This window comes from Pteropus medius, unplaced genomic scaffold (genome assembly GCF_902729225.1).
Source record: "Pteropus medius unplaced genomic scaffold, Ma_sr-lr_union100, whole genome shotgun sequence".
Classification (NCBI taxonomy): Eukaryota; Metazoa; Chordata; class Mammalia; order Chiroptera; family Pteropodidae; genus Pteropus; species Pteropus medius.
The window spans coordinates 429,598-453,183 of NW_024354569.1; the positions used below are offsets into that span (position 1 = coordinate 429,598).

Below are 23,586 nucleotides of genomic sequence, written 5' to 3' on the forward strand. Positions count from 1 at the left end.
AAGCAGAGTTAATGAGAGTTAATGAGAGGTGCATTTGTTTTTTCCTCCTCATTAACAATTGTGGAGCAGGCAGAGCTATTGCAGGTTCCTAGGTATAACATTCCCTCACTGCCTTATTAACCTCTCATGTCCTATCCAGCCTTAGTGAACAAGAGACGGAGATAATCTGTGATACAGGACCTACTGGAGCAGAGAGGGTGGTGGTCGCCAGAGAGTTTTGATAGGTCTCCATGAAGGATATGCTAGAGTGCACAGTTAGGAAGATGCCTAACTGTGCACTCTAGCATATCCTTCCCTCTGATAGCTGCTGTGTTCAGGGGAGAGTCTAAAAAATATTTGGGACTTAATTGTAAGGATGCTATTATCACAGGTGACAGAGAGGGATTACTTATATATTACTGTGTGAGTCCATCAACTCTAATCTACCATGATCCACATGATCTATAACAACAAAAGCGATCTGTGAGACACATGTAAAAGTTCTCATGCGCCAACAGTCTCATTACCACAGAAAGGTTCATGTCTAAACTATGCTCTCATCCCAAGACCCTTGAAATTATAATATTGCTTGATTGTTTTCACTGATCCCTGTTTTACTTGAATATCGCTGAATTCACCTCCCTTTGGTGGTGATGCTGGTCTTGGGAGGTGAATGAAATTCTATGTCCCACTGCCATATTTTACCCAACCAGTTATGTTGTACATAAAATCATACGTGACCTCCTTCTTTCTGTGAGAACACAGGGAAAGTGGAGTAGACGGTAGATGAAGACAGAAAGATCGTATATATATAATGACCTAGTGATCAATATACAGGTTTCCAAAGCCTTGGTCTAAACTCATTTAGATATCTGTTCCTGAAGACACATCATCAAAAGATATGTTTTTCTCTAAAAATTAATACATTTTTAAAAAACTAGAAAGAGTACAGTTTATATTTTAAAATAATAAAAAATGTCTAACCACATCCACAATCCATACTTCCACTTCATTGAATTCCTGATATCTATGTATATGTGTTTAAATTAAATAAATAAAAATACCTGCATCTACGTGGCTTTCCTGGTATCACTGGTGCCTCTAGCACAATGCAAAGTAAACAACTGTGTACTTATACTCTCCTTCTTCCAGACAATAGTTGTCTGACCTTGAGGCCTGGACCATTATCATATAAGGGCATGACAGTGCTACCTAAGAAAACCATATTTAGTAAGTCTCCCAGTTGTAGGAAACGAGAAAAGAATGGAATGTTGGCTGCTAAAAATATCTCTAGTCTAAAAGCAAGGTAGAAATTTAGCAATATAAAAGATCATTCAACTGAATATTCTATGAAAGTTGTATTAATTTTAAATAATAAAGCTAAAAAAGCTTTATTAATTTTATAAGCATATCTTAAAAACTTTGTATAAAATAAACTGCTAAAGCTTTAAAAATTAATAATGAAATTCTGTAGTTCTTTATAATCGGATAGTAAATAATTTTTGATTTTAGAAAACCTCTTAAAGTTTTATTATATGAAAACTTTTCAAAGATATACACATATATTTTTCATTTTTTTAAAAAAAAACTAGTAAAATCTCAGAGCGAAAACACTGCACTAAAATCTTGAACAAAAGCAATATAACAAACATTTCAGAGACAGTCCTTGAGCCTTAAGTGAATAGATATTCAATATGATAGTTTTGTATGTTTTTACTAAAGCAAAATATTGATTTTTTTCACTGGTAGTGGTAATGTGTATGTTAGTTAATGCAAGATTTTATGGTGCTGTTTCAGTGTATGGTGTCTTTAGCATTTCCTGAAACATGAAACATGTTTTATAGAACTATTCTCTCAATCATCCTCACTGGTTTGTGGGCCCATTTATAACCCATTTGTATAAGTGACAGTTGCTGAGGATAAATCCTTTTTCAAGCCAAATAGAGCATGAAAAAAAGAATGGAAAACAGACTACATTGCCTCAATTTGCATATCTTTTTACTTTAAGCTGTCTATTCCATTAAAATGAGAATGCATATAGGAAATATAAATGAATTCTCTCTTGTTTCTATGTCTGCATGATATTATGTGTATGTCTGTTGACATATGAAAATTTGAATTGGGAAGTGCTCCAATCTTTATTTTTTTAGAAAAATATATTATGGCATGTGGTCCATTTGGATTTGGATTAACATATATTGGTATTTGCAACATTTTATCTTTAGTATCATTTGAAAAATACAAACCTTAAATTAACATGTATAATGATATCATTTGCACAGTAATAAAAAAAGGAATGCTTTACTTATTAACCTTGATTAAAATATAAATAAGTTAGATCTTTTATATCTTTACACTAATGACAAACGAAGTCAGACAAATTCACACAGGTCCAACAAAGAAATGTCATTGTTTGGCAATTAGATTGAAGAGTTTATTTAACTGAGTAAGCAAATAGAAAACGCTTCACTTACAGAATTCTCAAGACTTGGTTCATTTGTCCAAAAAGTAAGGTTTTTCTTCCCCCTATATTTTTCAATTTTGGCCATTTAGAAACCTACCTGAAATGAGCAAGTCTTTCTGTCATTATCTCTTGTACATGAACAACGGGCAGATTGCATTTTATTCCTCCTAGTGACAGCTGGGACTTAAATCTCTAAAGCCTCTGTCTTCACTCTTCTGTATTTTGAAAACAGAATTAATTAGATTTCTGATTGTGAATTTTCCCCTGTGAATGCTGCAATGACACTAGCAAAGGCTGAACTTTTAATTCTTCACTTTTTTTTACTGAATTGATGATCAATGTCAATAATTTACCAGAATTTCTTTTAATGCTATGCTTTATGGCTACCTGAATCTATATCCTCCTCCAGTGAAACCAGATGTCTAATGAAATTCAAATAGATCCTCTACTTAATGATTATCATCTGCTTTTCATTGTTCACCTGTTTCTTCCACTTTGGAAACATCTCTTTCACCTCTTATTTAGAAGTATGCAAATCTTACACATTGCTTTTTTTCATGAACCACGTCTGATTCCTTTCGTACAGGTACATGTCAAGCATTCTCATTGCGATGATTTTTTGACATGTATGGTGGGAAAATTTTCCCTTTTTCCGTTTTATTTTCTTTGACTGGCTTAATAAATTTACATAAGACAGATTAACGGAAGAAAAACAAATTGAATTTTGCACATGTGGGAGCCTCGTAATGAATGTGATACTCTAAGAAGTGACCAACGGAGACAGTTTTTATACCTTTTAGACAAGAAAACAATAAATTTGTGAAGAATTGAAGACTTGACAAGACAGGGTTTGGCTTGAGGAGGAAATTAGTGAACAAGTAACAAGTTTTGTTTATAGAGCCTTATCAGCCCTAAATTTCCTATCTCTGGCGATAAAAAAGACCTTCTTGGTACAGGGAAGGTACTTTTCATATGAGAGATATATTTCCTACATTCAGGAGGACAAAGGAAGGTGAAAGTGTCCTTTTGTTGGTTCTTTCTTAAGAAACTTAAATTCAAAGTAATATTCCAAAGTGGCATACTTTTGGATGTCATATTCTGCTCTCCTTCAACTGTATAGCATCCACTGCAGTAGTATACTTTTTATCAAGTTACATATTTTATCTAGTTATATATATATAGATAGATAGATATGTCTTTCTACATTCCCAGCATCCTTAGTATGCAATTTGCATAATTAATGACCCATTAATAGTGTGTTAAGTACTTTCTAGTTGTTGGTTAGACTGGTGAATATTCAACAAAGAGTTTAAATAGCATTTGGAACCTGTTTATACTAACAAAATTCAAATGCACAAGGAAGAGCTTTCATTTAAAAAAATGTGCTGGAATAATGCTTTCAGAAAAAGAAAGCCAAGGTCTGTTTATTTCCAATGTATCTTTTGTGTGCTATCATTTTGAAAGTTGGCAAGTACTAGAAATATGAATTTGTCATCTGCCCAAATTCCTCCCATACAGCTACCAAAGTAATGTTCCAACTTCTTGTATCTTTGTCAACCACATTGGTCGATGACTTGATAGGATCTTTCAATGGGACAGAGGACACAATCCTGTGTTCTTGTTATTCTACCCCATAAAATGTCTCTACTATCCTTCTATCAATATGCTTCTTAAACACCTTTCATTCAGTACTAAATTTGTGAAGCAAAAGGTATGGATCTAAACAGGATATTTTGAAGATCTTACTAAATGTTTTGTGCTTTCCATGTATTATTTAATTTATCTCTGCATATATGATCACATATTTCAATTGTTATCACGTATTTCATGATCTTTCTCTAGCAAACTCATTATACAGGTATTTAAAGTGAGATCCAGAAATAATCAGTAAATTTCTGGAGTATCATAGGCATGATTATTTTATAATTGAAAGAATTTGGTCTTCATGGCTCTTGACTACAGTTTAATAAACTTCAGAGAATGATGATAAATGAGATGTCAGACAGGAAAAGATAAGTACTATATATATCACTTACATGAGGAATCTTTAAAAGCTGATCTTGTAGAAACAGTGTAGAATGTTTACCAAGGGCTGAGGGTGGAGGGATTTAGGGAGAACTGGTAAAAGGGTACAAACTTACAGTTATAAGATGATTAATTCTTAAGAGCTAACAGCATAATGATTATAGTTACGATACTGTACGACATATTTCAAAATTATTAAAAGAAGAGATCTTAAATATTGACACCACAAAAACATTATGTGACATAATGCAGGTGTTAGTAAATGATATGGTAGCAATCATACTACAATATATAAATATGTCAAGTAAACACTGTATCACACAATTCCAGGAAGCAAAAGGAAATACATAAAATGGTGTTTCTGAACTTGTTTAATGTGACAAACTTAGGGGATCCTTACTGCATTGGCCATGTTCTGAGTGATATTTTAAGCTATGTAAATCATCTCAGGAGGTTGACATGCACAAATTTCTTTATGTTCATTAAATGATGTTGCTGATTGTAATATATTATAATGTATTCCTGCTATGAAGTTTACTTATTGCAGTTAATTTATTTTTTTAATTAAAAACAGATAAATGAAAAATTTGCATATAAACAAAGTAACTTATGAAGTAGTAAGTAGAAGCCACTGTATGTACACAAATATTCCAGCCAATTTGATTTTTTTCTGAAACCTCACTGGGAGCTACGAAGAGGTATAGCCTTTTTTTCAGGGTTCTAGAAAGCTAGACCACGTCTTAGGCTAAAATCATGAAAACAAACTGTTCTTGATTTTGGGAAAAAGAGACACCTTTGCATATTTTATTGTCATTATTTGTGGGACGATGGTGATACAAATAGATTTACTGCTATAAGAGATATATTGGAGGTTGACTCAAACTAAATCATTGTAATAATTTACTACCAAAAAACAGAAGACATGGAGGTATTTGCATTACCCAAGAGCTTTACTAGTAACATCTACTTCCCTGGAGCATATAAATGGAATGGGATTTGTCCTTGGTCATGTTTTCAAATACTTTTCCAAACTCATTTTTCCATCAGGTGCTTCCCTGTCTCGAGGGATGGCAAACTCTTTAGGTTACACAGTTGAGGCAGAACTTAAATTTAACTTCCTACGCATGACTGTCCATCTAGGCAGTAGTCTAACATCCCTCCAACTAATTTGATTAAAACCTGAGCTTTAGTGGCTATATTATCATTAAAAATTGGATAAAATTGGATAATTAAACTTCCAAAGGAATTGTATTTAATTAAAGATCTTTGTTAAATCATGGAAGAAAACGATGTTTTAAAATTTAAGACATCAGAGATGAGGAAAAAAAATCTATATATAAAAGACTGCCCTGGTGCTATTAGGTAGGCAACTCTCTACTTATAAGCCCTTTTCTTCATAAAATAGTTGAATGGCCCTGAATGGGCTATTTTGAATAAATTCAGTGCTTGATAATGGTACCAAGGAAAACCAGGTTCACTAAGTCTCCTTATTCTTGGAAATAATATCAAAAGTGTTCATGAGTTGAAAAAGATATTTCTTATTTAAAAAAAAAAGAAGTAATCATTTACAATGAAAGAGATAGTTTTTCATGGAATGTTTTATGAAAGTTGCTTCTTTATTTTACCAAAAATATACTGAACTTTATTCTATATAAGGCATGACTAGAGATAAAACATTTATAATAAAATTCTGAAGTTTCTTACAATCTAACAGTGCATAGACTTGCTTTTGGAATACCTTTATGATGTGAAAAGTACTATAAAAATACTTAAATTACACTAGATAAAATTTTAAAAAGTACCCCTGTAATCAGGACCCAGACCAAGAAACAGAACATTGCCAGAATCAAAGCCTTCTGATTCCTCCTATTGAGTAACTAATTTCTAACCCCAAAGGAATAAATGCATTCTTGGCTTTTATCATAGTAGATTGCTTTCATGTTTTTTTTGAACTTTAGATGATAAGTAGACATCTAAAGCATTTACTCATTCAGTCAACTAGTTACTTGTGCAATAATACATATTTTTGCATTCAATTTCAGTACATTCATTCTCATCATTGTCCAGCATTCTTCTATAGAAATATATTATTATTTACTTGTCTTCTTTAATGTGGATAGGCGGTTGAGTTGTTTTCCCTTTTCTATTATCAATAATGTTAATATGGACACTTTCATAATGTCTTTTGGTAGAAGATATACACTAATTTACACAGTTTTCTATGACATGTGCCAATTCACATTTCCACAACACACTACCATTGTGTGAGTCTTCGCTGTTAAATCATTACTGATACTTAATGTAGTCTTTCATTTTAATTTTATCCAATATGTAGATAACACTATTTCGCCAATGACTAAAAAATTGGATAGCCACTTTTATGAAGTGTTTCTTGAAGTAAAAATGCAGAATAGAAGGCCGGTTAAATGAGTACAACTTGATGGTCATAGAAATTATAAACCCATTCTAGCTATCTACCTGTCATTATTGCCACTTCCATTTCAAGTACAACTGGCCTATAGATGTAATATATTCCATTGGTATGAATGTATTCTCAACCATCTCCCACTATTTCAGTCGTCTCAAGTAGAAATGGGTATATGTATTGATTCATATCAATACAGATATAGAATATGGTAACCAGATGTGCAATAAAGACCACCAAGATTAAGAATTCTTTTGACAGAGTGGAAACTGTGTCCCAAGAAGAAAAAGTAGTTCAAGGTCACAGTTATAGTGAGTTGAAAAAAGAGATTCAGACTCAGTTTTGTTGTCAATGTTTATATTTTTCATAGCATGGTTGTACACAGGACTTCTAGCTAGGATATTTGCTACCTCTTAAGCAAGAGCTACACACTTATTGATATAATGATAATTATTACAGTTTTCATTTAACAAATTTTCCTAATGAGCTTTTCACTAGTATGGAGCTTATTGCTTATATCATTATACATAGACCTTAACTGTCATCAATGGCTACACTTATTATTACAGATACCAATACCTGAGCAGAAATAAGAAAGACTGATGAAGAAATGGACTTATAATACTGACTCATTACAACAGTTATTGAAGGAGGCTATGTTCTGGGAAACAGAGATGGAACTGGAACCTACAGATGATGCTATGATAGTTTGACCAGCTTCTGTGGAATCACCCATAGAGAAGGTATGGCTGGAAAGGTTAAGAAAATGCTAAGGTAAGGATGAATAGTGGGAGAGTTGAGCCAGTGAGAAAAGCCTTCTGATAGTGAAAATATGCATTGGGTTATAAATCTAGATCACAGTCCCATTTACTGGAATGAAACTATTCTTACGAGAAGGGTTTTGTCTACCAGATCCATGGGGAGGTAGGTCTCTGGTCAATGTAGGCTTTCAAAGGAAAGAATGGAGTAGGAGCCTGAAGGTGATAAGAAGCAAACGTTTCATACTTGCTTTCATACTGAGCGAGAAGTGTCCAAAGTTCATGAGTTCATTAAAACAGATAAATATTGGTTCCTTTGCAGCTAAGTATGCCATTGCACCACAGTTCTTGAGATGGGGACAAACAGTATAACATGAAATGTGGTGCTCTGGGACTAATTACCTAAATTCATTTCTTGGCAATGTGAGATCTGGAACTTAGATTAGTAGAGTGGATTCAGGCATCTGGCCTGGACATGGGAATGGTGTGGTCAGCATGGGTAGATGTCAAGAAACCTCTACTCAGCTATAACCAAGAGTGGAAGTAGGCTCAGGAAAAATAAGTCCTAAGTTGGGTGGCAGAGAGCTCCAAACATGAGCTGAGGCTAGGATCAGCAACTGGAATCTGACCCTTGGGTGAGAAGAGTCTAATGTAGATGAAAATGGATCCTGCAGACTCTGCTTTGAGACATGATGCTGTAAAGGAAACCACCTTTTAGCCCTTGATGGGGAGTTAGTTGGCTCTGTATAATCTTAGAAACTCTCTTGAACAATCATATATGCATGTTTTTATATGTCTCTGGGTAATGTACATATTAAACACAACAAAAGAGATAAGGAAACTGAGGCTGAAAATGATTAAGTAATCTAGGGTCACACAGATGACAAGTAAAAGACAGTACAATGATTTGAACTCACATCCGTCTCGTTTCAAAATCAAGTTTTTATCTTAAACTGTCTCCCATCTTGATCATTTTCTTGAATATGAAAATAAAACACAAAATCCTGGTTCTCTGACCATGTATAATGGCTATTAAAGTGTCTTTAAAAAAAAAGTACGAAAAAAATGTAAGGGATATGTTTTTTCCATAAACATAGATATGAAAGATGGCCATTGAATTCAATTTTACATAACATAAATAGGTTTTATTTTTGTAGATATGAACATGTTAATGTTTTTAATAAAGTACATTTAGCATGGACGTGGTTTGGATAATGAGTGAGAGGTCCTGAAATGTGAAGTGGTCTATGAACAACAAATAAATTATTTAGTTTTATAAAAGAAAATATTTAGAGTAACAAAATATTTTTATTTGTCTTAAAACTCTCTTCAGTAATTAAAGTCTAGTAACCTTCTGAAAATTACATGTTTTTAATGCGCTATTTGATCCTTATGATGTCCTGACTTATGTAACACTTAGTGCTTTTTACACACTGAAGGGGGATATTAAATTAGAGAAGAGGATCCAGATGAAAATCCCATAGAACCCATTACTCTGTCATTCCAGAATCAGGAAAGAGTGCCTCTGTGTTCCTTTCTTGAGAACAATCTCAAATAAAATGAATACTCTTGAGAAACTGAAATTTTATTACATTTTTCATAATTGGAATATTTGTTAATTGATTACTGTGAGAACAATGTCAGCAATTATGTTATTCAACTAAATGTTAAGATAACCTGACACCTATTTACTCAGCAATGACCACTATTAAAATTGCATTAAAATAAGATTCCAGTTTATTTTACAGATAGAGAGCCAATGTACTAATGTGAATATTACTTTGTTCTTCATTTTCTATTAAACATATGCTTTTATTAATAACTATTCTTTTACAACTTAGATTATATAAATTGAGAATTTCGGTTTTTTAAAAAACATAATTTTAACTAATACAATACTATAAACACCTCAAGGCAGATGGAGTCCTCTGTTCCAGTGACTTTTAGAGAAGGTGCTGGTATTTTACTCCCAACTTCCATTCAGGCAGTTTCTGTACGGCTATCAACAGCGTCATACCTGGCCATCAGAGTGAGGACGAGAAGGGCAATTTGTAGGCTAATGTGAAGACTGTAAAGTGTAATGTAAATTTAGAGCTGCTGATCCAGGGGATGTTTGCTGATATAATTAAGGCAGAATGATGAGAAAGAGAGGATCTGAGAAGTTCTCTACATCAAATGAATCTTGTCTCTGATACTTATTCAGCCTAGGCTGAAAGACAAGAATTATAGAAGGGTTTAGTTTAGGATGAACATACTAGAACACAATAAAACAAATGAAGTTTTAAAAAAAATTTACAAAGTCTTGAATGCATTAATTTTGTAGGGAACAGTCTTTCATTTATTCAAGAAATGTTTTTAAATGGTATGCTGGAGATGAGCATAATAAATAGTAATATAGAAACATTGGTAAACAAGAGAGAAAGGGGACTTGCATTAATGGAACTTTGAGGGAGGACAGGAGCTTTTTAATTTTTCTCATTAATTTACCACTTATATACTTCTAAGTATTATGATGGAACATTCATAGGCTAACACTGTTTCATAGGAGGGATAGAACAAACCTAAATGAATCCATTAACACTACCTTTGGGCTGAACAAGTTTATTAAACTCATTTAAAAAAATGGAAACATGAGAAAGACAAGTGGAACTGAAGGGTTAGAGGGGTTGCTCTGCTCATGGTATCTCACTGGGGCACACCCACAAACAGAGATGTATAAAAATGCCTTTTTTACGAGTGAATTTATTAACACTCTTCCTAGTTGGGAGCAGATTAAGATCAATAATGACTGTTCCCTACATTCAATTTAGGCATAATGATAAGTAATTGGAAAGACATCGGAGGTGTATTGGTGAGACTACAGCAAACTCTGTCATAGTATCTGAACTGCAACTCTCAGAATCTTCCAGTAAATACTTTGGGGTAACAATAGAGTTTTACCCAGAACATAATTTAGTGCTGATTGCTTTTTTCAAGGCACCTTTCACATCTTTATTTCTTAAGCTGTAGATCAGTGAGTTTAATGTGGGGATGACAACTGTGTAGAATACAGAAGCCATTTTGTCTGTGTCCATGGAGTAAGTTGAACTGGAACGGATATACATGAAAATGAGTGTCTCATGAAATATAGCCACAGTGGTTAAGTGAGAGGCACAGGTAGTGAAGGCTTTGCGTCTCCCCTCTGCTGATTTCATTCTAATAATGGTAGTTATGATGTAGCTGTAGGAGAGGAGCACAGTGATGATGCTGCACCCCACGATATAGATACTGGAAATGAGCAATGCTATCTCAGGGAGGGATGTGTCTGAGGAGGAAAGGGCTAGTAACGGTGGGACATCACAGAAAAAGAGATTGATGATATTTGAACTGCAGAATGACGATCGAATTGTCAAGAGGTGAAGATTGTCATATCCACCAAAGCTTCGATGTATACAATGACCACAAGCTGGATACAAATTGTGGACATTCGTGGACATGGCAACTGTATAAAGAAGTGGATTGCAAATGGCTACGTAGTGATCATATGCCATGACAGCCAACATGAGACACTCCACGTCTGCAAAGAACCCAAAAAAAACCATCTGAAGAAAACAAATTATATGGAATCCTTTTTTGCTCAGATAAGAAATCGACCAGCATCTTCGGAGAAACCGTGAAGGAGTAGCAGACATCGCAGAAAGACAGATTGCTCAGGAAATAATACATGGGCATGTGGAGTCTAAGGTCCATGCTGATCAGCAGGATCATCCCCACGTTGGCAATCACAGTGATGCCATAAACCAGCAGAAAGAGCACAAAGAGCCCCAGCTGCACATCCCGTCTGCCAGAAAGTTCTACGAATATGAAGTCAGTAAACACAGTGCAGTTCTCAACAGCCATCACTCAGGTCTGGAAGCCCCTGGTTGTGAAAGAAGAAACGGAAGTAGGGGGTTAACACCATCTTACTGTCTTAACAGTAAATTGCTGATCCTTTCTCTTTCACAGTAATTACAAAAAGAGATAAGCAACACTGTCTTTTAAAAATGTGAATAGCTATAGACACATGTCACATAAAATGCTATCAGTTATCTATAATTTATGGATTTGCACTGTGAGGCAAAGACAAGAAAAGGCAGAGGTAGATCAGAGACGTAGATAGATGAGCCTTAGTCTACATCTTTTACTATTTTTCACTACTAGGATATGGAAACATTCCTGGTTATCATTATCATATTGCCTGGGTTGAATTGAATAAATTATAAGCTTGAGGATTTCTCTAATTGTATTCTATAGCTTGGATTCCAGATAAAATAAAATAGTTTATTTATATTGGAGCAAAAAGACAGATGGAATTAACCATTTCTTTTGTGACATCTCCCCACACTTCTCTCTGTCCTGCACTGACACTTACAATAGAATTGCCACGTTTCCCGCTTGTGAACATAAAAGTCAAACGTCGGTGAGGATATGGAGGCTGGAGAAGGAATTTCATTTAACACATAATGTGATAAGAAAGGAACTATTGTTCTTGTGTAATAAATGATAAAACTGAAACTCAGTGATTAATTGGCCTGGCAAGGTTTCACAAGTGCTGTGTGACAAAGCTAGGACTCGGTCACATTTATAACTACTTCTGAATCTTCTTTCTATTTTTCAGTGGATGTCAAACAATTCTAAGGAGTTCTTTTGTTCCTCAGAGGTGAAGTCACATCTCAAGGTGAGAAATATAGAACTTCTGTTCCTCTGCCCATACAAGGCTTCACTTGGAACAGAGTACTTTATCTGTTGTAGAAATAAAAACAACACAAATGGGAACAGGGGCTATTTATTCAGAGTTTGCTATATGACACTTTGGTTAACTATTACTTGATATTGGTGAAAGATGAAATAATTGAAGAAAGACCGAAGCCCACATTTACGGTTCAACTACTGATTTGATGGTGTCACCGTTTAATGTGGACTACAATAGCTTTAAGAAATCGGTGATAATTTATCACTATAGCTAAAAATTACAAATCTATATATTTTCTCCATTAACTGTAGACATGCCTAAGAGTTATTAAGATGCTCAAGTAGATTTAGAATTACTCTTCTATTTCTTTTGTTCATTTTGTTTTCTTTTTTTTTTTTGGTTTATGTTGAGGTTATTTTTAATATTGCCATTATTACTCTGTCAAAACTGCAGAAGTCCAGGAGAACTTCAGAGAATGGTGTCGGAGAACGGCACTGTGAAAATCGAATTCTTTCTCTTGGGATTTAGCGGCCATCCAGAATGCCAGAGTGTTCTTTTTGCTGTATTTTTTTCCATCTACTCTGTTACCCTGATGGGGAACCTTAGGATGATATTGTTAATCACAACCAACCCCCACTTGCACACTCCTATGTACTTCTTCCTCTGCATATTGTCCTTTGTAGATGCATGCTACTCTTCTGTCATTGCCCCCAAGTTACTTGTGGACTTGGTTTCTGATAAGGAGAGTATTTCTTACAATGGCTGTGCTGCACAGTTGTATTTTTCTGCTCTTTGGTTGACACGGAATCTTTCCTCCTGGCTGCCATGGCCTATGATCGATTTATAGCAATCTGTAATCCACTGCTTTATACTGCTATTATGTCCAAGAGGATTTGTTGCCTGCTTGCTATTGGAGCATTTTTGGGGGGCACCATGAGCTCAGTAATTCACACTGCCAATACGTTCCATCTGTCTTTTTGCTCCAAAGAAATTAACCATTTCTTTTGTGACATCTCCCCACTCTTCTCTCTGTCCTGCACTGACACTTACAAGCATGACATTGTTCTGGTAGTGTTTGCTAGTTTGGTAGAGGGTATCTGTTTTCTAACAGTTCTTCTCTCTTACGTCTGCATCATAGCAGCTATTCTTAAAATGGGTTCTGCCAAGGGAAGAAGAAAAGGATTCTCTACTTGTGCTTCCCATCTGACTGTGGTCACTATTTACCATGATACTCTCATCTTCATTTATTTGTGTCCCAGCACTAGTCATTCGCTGGATATTGACAACTGTGTTCTATAAATTGATTATACCTATGTTAAACCCCATAATTTATAGTCTAAGGAACAAAGATGTCAAACATGCCTTTAGAAAAGGAATTAGTCAAAAACTGCTTTCCTAAGAAAGGATGAAACTGAGCCTGAAAACTTTTCAACAATGTCTATTTTTTGGCCTTTAGTTCTTGATTGGAAAAGTCAGTTTAATATGATGTTGCCCAAATCTGTGAGTAATGAGGCCTCGACCACAGAATAAGGCATGATGCCATGAGCAATACCAGTTTTTTCTGTCAGCACTAGGAATGTAGTCCCTGATAGGGAGTTAATTGGTTAAGGTCAGAGAACTGACAAGTAAAAGATATATACAGATGGGAACTCAGGTCAGAGTCACTTCAAAGTCTATGTTTTATCTTAAACCTTTTTCATCATGATCATTTTCTTAAAATGAATATATAAAAAATCCTGGTATCCTAATCATATGTGAAATCTATTAAATCAAAGTCTTTAGAAAATGTCTAAGAGATAATGAAATATTTTTATTTGTTTAAAACTCTCTTCAAATAGTAATTCAATACTAGGAACCTGCTGAAAATTACGTTTTTAATGTGTTGTTTGATTCTTAGGATGTTTTGAAGTACATAACAGTTCATTTTTTGCACAACAGGAATCTATAAAGTTAGGGAAGAGGATTTTAAAAAAAAACTTTCTATATCCCATCACTGCCCGCTTGAACCTAGAAGAGTTCCTCTGTGCTCTTTCCTTGAAAACAACCTAAAATAAAATGAATGCTCTTGTGAACCTGAAATTGTGTTATGCTCTTCATAAGTGGATAAATTCTTAATTGATTAGAGTGCCAACAACATATGCACTTCATCTGGTTTTTGGAATAAGTTATAGGTTTATCTAGTATCTATCTATAGAGCAATGACTACTATTAAAATTTTTTTTACGATATAGTGCATTTATTTCACAGATACCTGGAGAGCAAATATAGAACATTACAAATGTAATACTAACGTAAATACTATTTGGTCTTTTTTTTCTTTTTTTTCTATTGAAAACATTATTAAAGTAATAAATCTTCCTTCTAACTTAAATTACATTAGTTGGATCTTTCAGCTTTTAAATTCATTTAACTTTTAACTAGTAGAATGGATGATTACACGAAGTAAAATAAAGTCCTCTTTTCCATTGGCCTTAGTAGAAGATCCAGGTCCTTTATCCCAAAATTCCATTTATGCAGTTTCTTTACAATTGTCTAGAGCACTATATTTGTTCTCCAGAGTGAAGACCAGAAAGGAAATCCACAGACTAATGTGCACTGTGAGGTGTAATACAAATCTAGAACTTTTTATCATGGGTCGACTGCTGATATAAATGGGCCATCATGTTAGTGAATATTGGATCTAAGAAGATTTTCATATCAAATGATTATTTTCCCTTAATTTTATCACAGCCAAAGCCAAATGGCAAGAAGTACAGATAGATATATCATCTAAGATAAACATTCTAGAAGAAAGTTAAAAAGATAATTCCTTTTCTTATCATATTTCAGGTTACATTCATTAATTTATTAAAAATAGTTTTAAATGGCACCCTGGAGCTAGGCAATTGTAAATAGCAAAGCAGAAAGGATAGTGAACAAGACAGAAAAGGAATGTGCCTTCATGAAACTTTGAGTTAGGGCAAGAGATTTTCAATATATTTCTATTTATTGATTTATTGCTTACATACTTCTAAGTAGGGTGATATTGGTACACAGAAAGGAGACAAGTAGCCTAATTTAACCCACTAACCCTCCGAGGAAGTTTATTAACCTCATTATATGTATACATATTTAAAGGAACCTTAAAGAGGGAACTTTGAATTGATAAGGGGTGGGCGTGGGGGAGGTCGTGGTTGCTATTTCTTTGATATCTCACTGGGCCTTACTCATGAACAGAGAAGGTCGGCATAAAAAGATCCTCTCTACAAAAGAGCAGAAAGAAAATATTATTACTTTCGCTTAGTTTGGAGAGAAAACTAAGACCAATAGTTACTCCTTCTTGCACTCAGTTTAGGCGCAAAGGCGAAATATCCAGAAGTTTGTATGGGGATGCTACAAGAAGCTATGTCAAAGTACCTGAACGTGAGCTCTCAGAATCTATCAATACACACTTTGGGGTAAAAACACAGTTTCACCCAGAACATAATTTAGTGCTAATTGATTTTTTCAGGGCACCCTTCACATCTTTATTCCTTAAGCTGTAGATCAGTGGGTTTAACATGGGGATGACAACTGTGTAGAAAACAGAGGCTATTTTGTCCGTGTCCATGGAGTAACTGGAGCTGGGTCGGAAATACATGAACAAGACTGTCCCATAAAACATAGCCACAGCGGTTAAGTGGGAGGCACAGGTAGAGAAGGCCTTGTGTCTCCCGTCTGCTGATTTCATTCTAAGGATGGTAGTTATGATGTAGCTGTAGGAGAGGAGCACAGTGACAATACTGAACCCAAGAATACAGCCACCGTAAGTGAACAACACTATCTCATTGATAGTTGTATCTGAGGAGGAGAGGGCTAGTAAGGGTGGGAAGTCACAGAAAAAGTGATTGATGACATTGGAATTGCAGAATGACAATCGGAATGTGCAACAGGTGTGGATTGCTGAATCTACCAAACCTTGGATGTACACAATGGCCACCAGCTGTGTGCAGACACTCCTGGACATGGTAATTGTATAAAGAAGTGGATTGCAAATGGCTACGTAGCGATCATATGCCATGACAGACAACATGACACCTTCCACATCTGCAAAGGCACCAAAAGAATACATCTGCATTGCACAGAAATTATATGAAATTCTCTTTTGCTCAGATAAGAAATCGACCAGCATCTTGGGAGAGACCGTGGAGGAGTAGCAGACATCGCAGAAAGACAGATTGCTCAGGAAATAATACATGGGCGTGTGGAGTCTGGGGTCTGAGCTGATCAGCAGGATCATCCCCACGTTGGCAATCACAGTGATGCCATAAACCAGCAGAAAGAGCACAAAGAGGCCCAGCTGCACGTCCCGTCTGCCAGAAAGTCCTACGAATATGAAGTCAGTAAACATGGTGCAGTTCTCAACAGCCATCACTGAGTTCTGGAAGCCCCTGGTTGTGAAAGAAACGGAAGTGGCGGGTTAACACCGTCTTACTGTCTTAATAGTTAAACTACTGGTCCTTTCCCGTTCTCAGTAATTAGAAAAAGAGATAAACAACACTGTCTTTTAAAAAAATTTAAATTGACTTCCCTGGAAATATATCTAATTTAACAAATATATCAATAAGTTGATAAAATGATAATGATAATAATACTGCCAAAAATTGTATAGTATTGTATAGAGTTACAACACACTTTCATCGGAATTAAATTATGCTATTTCCATACCTAGATTTACGTTATTACCAAATATGATAATTTTTCCTACTTTTATCTTATAGATAAAGACACTAATGTCCTCAAGAGTTGAGAAAGTACTTCTTATGATTAGTTCTTCCAGATAACAACGTCTTCAGATAAAATAGTTCTTCCCGTTTTTTTAAAATTTAGTAGAAATATTGTCATATCCTGTAACAGAGAAGCATAGTTAAGCGAGAAGTTCGAATAATATATTCTCTTGTTTTCTCTCATTATTCAAAATTATGGAGCAGGCAAAACTATGGCAGCTTCATGGATATATCTTTGATATAGCTCCATGGTATACCAATGTATACCGTGGATGTATATTGCTGTTTCCCATTATCCCCTCATCCTATCCAGCCTCAAGAAATAAGGGATGGAGACAGTCTGTGATTCTGGACCCACTGAAGCAGGGAGGGTGATGTTTGCTGTAGAATAGGGTGCAAGGGTCTTCATGAGCGATATGCCAGTGCGCGCAGTCAAGAATATGCCAGGGTCAAAAACACTTCCTTTGTCAGCTGCTTTTACTTCGAGGAGATTCTAAATAACATCTGGGACCTAATCAGCCCAAGGATACTAGTAGCAGAGGTGGCAGAGGGACAAGAAAGGGACTACAGTTTAGAGAGTGAGTCCCTCCATCCTAATCTGCCAGGATCCATATGATCTATTCACCAACAAATCAGATGTGTAAGACAAATTATGAAAATCCCCATGTTTAAGCCCCATAAACTCAGAGTGATTCCTGTCTGAACTGTGCCCCCTCCCAATTCCCTAGAATTTTTAATAATTGTTTTATTCATTTATTTCTTTAGTCTTTATTTCCCTTGAATATCTCTGAACTCTGCCTCCCTTAGCTTTAAAGCTATTAGTCTTTGAGAGGCCAGTTGAATTATGTCCCACAGTTTTATTTTACCCAAACCAATTATGTTGTATATAATATCATACATCACCGTCTCTATTCTGTGAGAATATAAGAAAAGTGAAGGTAAAGATAGATGAAATAAAGATAAAGAATATCTGAATATTGATTTGGTGATCAATATGCAGGTCACCAAACCCTTGGCGTAAACTCATTATGATGTTAGTCTCAGAAACACAACTTCTAAAAAAATACCTTCCTTAAAAATATAAAGAGTTTAAAGAATGTATGAAAGTACAAGTAAGAGATTAAAAACACATGAACAAAAAATGTTTAGCCGCCTTCACCATCCATGCTTGTCTTCTCTTGTATTCTTGTCATTTATGTATATATGTATTCTAGATAAATAGATTGATAAAAGTAATTAAAAATTTGTATAATATTTTATACATACATCTTGTTTTATAACATTTTTTCAGTTGAAAAAGGATAAAAGAACTAAACAATCTAAAATGAAATTTTTAGAACAGCAAAAAATATTAGTACCTGTCCATGCCTCCTGACCTTTTTTTGCAGGCAGCTCTACCTGCAGGAGGGGGCAGCACTTCACTGTCTCCTGAATGACCTGCATTATACAACCACCCTGTGTCTGGTCCCTGGGTATCGAACATTGGACTTTCAGGAATAAATGACAGATATAATAATGTGGTTCATCATCTGATATTTCATACATATAAGGTAATTTAGAAAGGAATACAGACCTTTAAAAATTATTTTTCTCTTGCCCCTCTCTACTGTCTAATATTTTATTTACTAAAAAGACTAAAACGACTCCAATCAACAGGTATTTTCTATTTTCAGCTCGCCAACCCTTACACCATCTGTTACAAAACAAATACACACCCACTAAGGCTGATATATTTGCACAGACACACATACACAAACATTATTCTAATAAGCATATTCACAAAATAAAGATTTCTGAAAAAAAAACAACAAAAATAATCAAAATCACACTGTCAATGGATAGAAATATTTTGCTGTCTATATCATTGAATTTTTAATTGTTAAACACAAATGGTGTCAAAATTAAGATACTAGATATGTGTGTACGTATTATGAATACAGGTAATATTTATTTCTATTGATGTACACTAATTTATTCAATCTATCTGCTGTTAATGGCTATTTGGTATGCATGCAATATTTTCATATCATAAAAATGTTAGTACAATTACACATACATAATTTATCATGTCCATGTGTTTCTTTAAAACACATTATATAAATGGTGTTTAAGAGCAAAGAGATTGACCTAAAAGAAAGGCAATTTTGGCTTTTTTTACTGTAGTCAGATGTTTAAATTCTCTAATTATCTACACATATTATGATATATTTCATATATTTCCCATGTTCTGACTTGTTCTAACAACCTCATGACATGAAACAGAACTGGAAAACCAAAGGTAATAAGTTAACTCCTAGAGTCTCTTAGATATTTTCATTGTGTTCATAGAAATTGCTCACAATTCATTCCTGAATACAGTACAATGAAACAAATTTGTTTCAAAAGATAATGGTCTTAAATAGTCTCATAGAATGTGAAAGTGTGTTTATGTTAAGTGACATTTGAAATTTCACAAAATTAATGTCCCATAGACCCCCAGATTTCTGAGAGAACTGAGACCATCCAAGTCCTGCTTCATAGCCGAGGCAGGATCCTAACACTGATTGAGGGCAAAGGCAGCAAACGGGAAAGGTTGCCACATTGGGAGAGCATATGCTTTGTTTATATTAGCTGGGTAATTGAATATAATTAATGTTGGTGTGAAGAGAGTGATGTAGAGGGAAGCTGCATCGCACGGTTCCAGGAATCAAATGGAAAATGAAGAAATTGGTGTCCCTTGCTGTTATGCAACCTGGCAGCTTTGGGGATAATCTCTGAATTGCTCATTTATTGAACAATATTTCATCATGTGAATCAATCATTTCACTACAATTACAAACATAGGTTGGTTGTGTTCTTTAATACTTAGTGTTGACTGAAATTCCAAGAAAATGTGTAATAATCATGTGCACTAGCTCTATATCTTGAGTCTTATTTGAGTTAATTTAATTGCCAGAGATTTGTAAAGACTTGTTAAGTCTTTACAAATTTGTGTAACCAACAAGGAATATGACATGTGTAAGGCATATAGCAGTTTATGCATTACAGTGTATCGGGAAGTTTAAAAGTCTTCTGAAACCTCACCTGTAGTAAACAGAAATATGGGTTTGCTGCTATTGTTGCTTATTTGTTTTTCTCATGTGATACTATGAAGTTTCTTCTAGTTGCTAAACATAGAATCATCTCAGGCAAAATTCAGTATAATTAATATATTTTTAATTTACAGAAAAGTGATTTTAGTGACCAGTTTTAATGGCTTTTCATAATGTATTGCTCTTGTTTAGTGTGCTGATTGCAATACTAAGACACCAAATGTACTCCCGTGGGAGAGATTATTAAGTCAAATCTCAAATCATCTGAGAAATTGTTAGTAATTTTCCACCAGTTAAACTCAAAAAAATGCTATAATCGTGGCATCTAAGACCTCTACTGCCTTCCTCTGCTTCTCTGGTTCATGTTCGGAGGAGGAGGAGGCATCCTTGCCACCTTCTAATTCCTCTCCATACTAATTTTCCCCTCAGGTGCTCCCTGTCCCCACAGATGCCGATTTCCTGAGGCCACACTTCCTTTAGGCAGGATCCCGACTTCAGTTCTATAAACATGGAATCCCTTTCAAGCCATACAGTCTAACTGGAGCATGGGTAGCAATATATTGCTGAAAACTAGGTAATCTAAATTCTTCTTCCAAGGGTTTGCATTTTAACAAAATGGCTTTCATTAATTATGGATTGAAAAAGAAGTCTTCAGGTAGAATTTAAGACATAAGAGACAAACGAGTGAGAAAAATTTTGTATGTTCATGGCTTTCCTGATATTATTGCTGCCCCTGAACATAATACTAAGCAAAGAACTGTCTACTCAGAAACTCCTTCTTCCAAACAGTGGTCACCTGGCCCTGAAGCCTGAACCATTATCATCCAAATTCAGGGCCATGCTAATACTATTAGGGAAAACCAGGTTTAGTAAGTCTCCCTGCTGCAGGAAAGAAGAAAAGTAGGGACTGTGGGTTGCTAAAAATATCTGTTCTATAAGCATGGTGGAATTTTAGTAAAATAAAGGCTAATCATTTAAGTAAATATTCTATGAAAGTTGTATGCTTTATTAATTTCACAAGAATATCTTGAAAATGTCTTGCATATAATAAACTGTTGGAGATTTATAAATTAATAATAAAATTCTGCAGTTGTCTACAATCTGATAGTAAATAGTTTTTGTTTTTAGAAACATTTAAAAGTTTTAGTTATACATATATATTAGAAAAACATATATATGTACTAGATAAATTTTTGATGGCATATACATATATTTGTTATTTTTAAAATAAAGCCAGTTAATTTGCAGAAACAAAAACGTCCCAGCCACAAACCCTGAAAAAAACAAACAACCCCAAGACAGAACATAATGAGCATTTCAGAGACTGTGACTCCTAACAGAAATAGACTTCCCATGTGATATATAATTTTGTAGGATTTTATAAAAGAAAACAAGTTGGTTTTGTCACTGACAATGATACTTCTTAGAAGTTCAACGAAAATTATCGTGGTAATTTCTTTTTGTGTGGCATCTTTACTGTTTACCGAAACCTGAAACACTCTCTATGGAGCTATTCTATGGCTCTTCCTCACTGGCTTGCCACAGCATTGACAACACTTCACGTGACCGAATGTTGCCAAAGGACACATTTCTGGAAATCCAATGAGAAGTGATAAAAAGAAGTGAAAACAACATACTGCAATGCTTCATTTTCACATGTTTGTATTTTAAGTTGCTTTTGCCATTAAAATGAAAATGGGAAGAGGAAAAATAAATATTCCTGAGCTGTACACTATTCTGTCTTTTCTTTGTGTACGCATTGTGTTTGTGTGTCTGTTGACATTTGAAACTCTGAGCGAAATGATGTTCACATTTTTTATTGGTTATATACTATGGCATGTGGTCCATATGGACTTGGATTAACATACATTAGTATCTGTAATGTGTTATTTCTATTATTATTTGAAAAATACAAGAGTAAACTCGAAATTCACATATTCAATGATATCATTAGCACAGTAATACAAAAGGAATGGTTGACTTATTAACCTTGATTAAAATATAAATAAGTTAGATCTTTAATATCCTTATACCAATGACAAATAAAGTCAGACAAATTCACGCAGGTCTAACAAAGAAATGTCATTGTTTGGCAATTAGATTGAAGAGTTTATTTAACTGAGTAAGCAGATAGAAAACGCTTCACTTACAGAATTCTCAAGACTTGGTTCATTTGTCCAAAAGGCAAGATTTTTCTTCCCCCTATATTTTTAAATTGTGCCCATTTAGAAACTTACCTGAAATGAGCAAGTCTTTCTGTCATTATCTCTTGTACATGAACAACAGGCAGATTGCATTTTATTCTTTCCTAGTGACAGCTGGGACTTAAATCTCTAAAGCCTCTGCCTTCACTCTTCTGTATTTTGAAAACAGAATTAATTGGATTTCTGGTTCTGAATTCTCCCCTGTGAACGCTGCAATGACTCTAGCAAAGTCTGAACTTTTAATTCTTCACTTTTTTTTTACTGAAATGATGATCAGTGTCAAAAATTTACCAGAATTTCTTTTAATGCTATGCTTTATGGCTATCTGAATCTACATCCTCCTCCAGTGAAACCAAATGTCTAACGAAATTCAAATAGATCCTCTACTTAATGATTTTCATCTCCTTTTCAACATTCACCTGTTTCTTCCACCTCTGATACATCTCCTTCATCTCTTTTTCAGAAATATGCCAATCTTACACATTGCTTTTTTCATTAGTTGTGTCTGATTCCTTTCCCACAAGTACATGGGAACCACCTTCATTACGATATTTTTTTAACTGTATGTGTTGGGGGCAAACTTTGTCCTTCTGCCTTTCTAAGTTCTTTGGCTGCCTGACATAAGACATAAGACAACTTAATTAACCTGACATAAGACAAATTAACAGGAGAAGAATAAATTTAATTTTGCATCTATGGTAACTCCATAAAAAAAATGTGAAACTTAAAGAAGCGAGTAAAGCAAGAAGTTTTCCTACTTTTTAGATTTGTGAGTTGACATGACAAAAGTGTTTGGACTTGGAATAATGAATTAGTGAAGTGACAAAGTTTGTTTATACAGCCTTCCCTGCTCTGAATTCTCTATCTCTGTATTAAGGATGCCTTCTGCCCCTGTGGTACGTTTTACATGAAATGGTACCTTATTCATGGGAGATTTATTCCCCGATTTTAGGGATAACAAAAGAAGTTCAGCATGTCCTCCTTGTACCTATTTTTAAAAGTTACTTTATTTCAAATAATTAATATGGCATAACTGTTTTTCAACTATATAACATCCATGACTCTTTATCAATATTTGTGTATTTTAAATCTATCTATATACATTATCTATCTATCTATCTATCTATCTATCTATCTATCTATCTATCATCTATCTATGTATCACCAATCTATCTATCTATCTATCTATGTATCTATCTATCTA

At 34.6% G+C, this 23,586-nt stretch overlaps 1 protein-coding gene and 1 pseudogene across 1 annotated transcript; both read right to left on the reverse strand.

The window, feature by feature from the left end:
• Positions 1 to 10,587: 10,587 nt before the first annotated feature.
• LOC120596729 (olfactory receptor 5W2-like) lies at positions 10,588 to 11,530 on the reverse strand (annotated as a pseudogene).
• A 4,283-nt stretch (positions 11,531 to 15,813) lies between these two features.
• LOC120596730 (olfactory receptor 1052-like) lies at positions 15,814 to 16,752 on the reverse strand. Its single transcript, XM_039855196.1, has one exon. The coding sequence runs from the start codon at positions 16,750 to 16,752 to the stop codon at positions 15,814 to 15,816; it is 939 nt and encodes a 312-aa protein (XP_039711130.1).
• Between the last annotated feature and the right edge of the window lie 6,834 nt (positions 16,753 to 23,586).

Coding starts and splice junctions, on each gene's coding strand:
- LOC120596730 (XM_039855196.1), bottom strand. CDS start 16,752: ATGGCTGTTGAGAACTGCACCATGTTTACTGACTTCATATTCGTAGGA.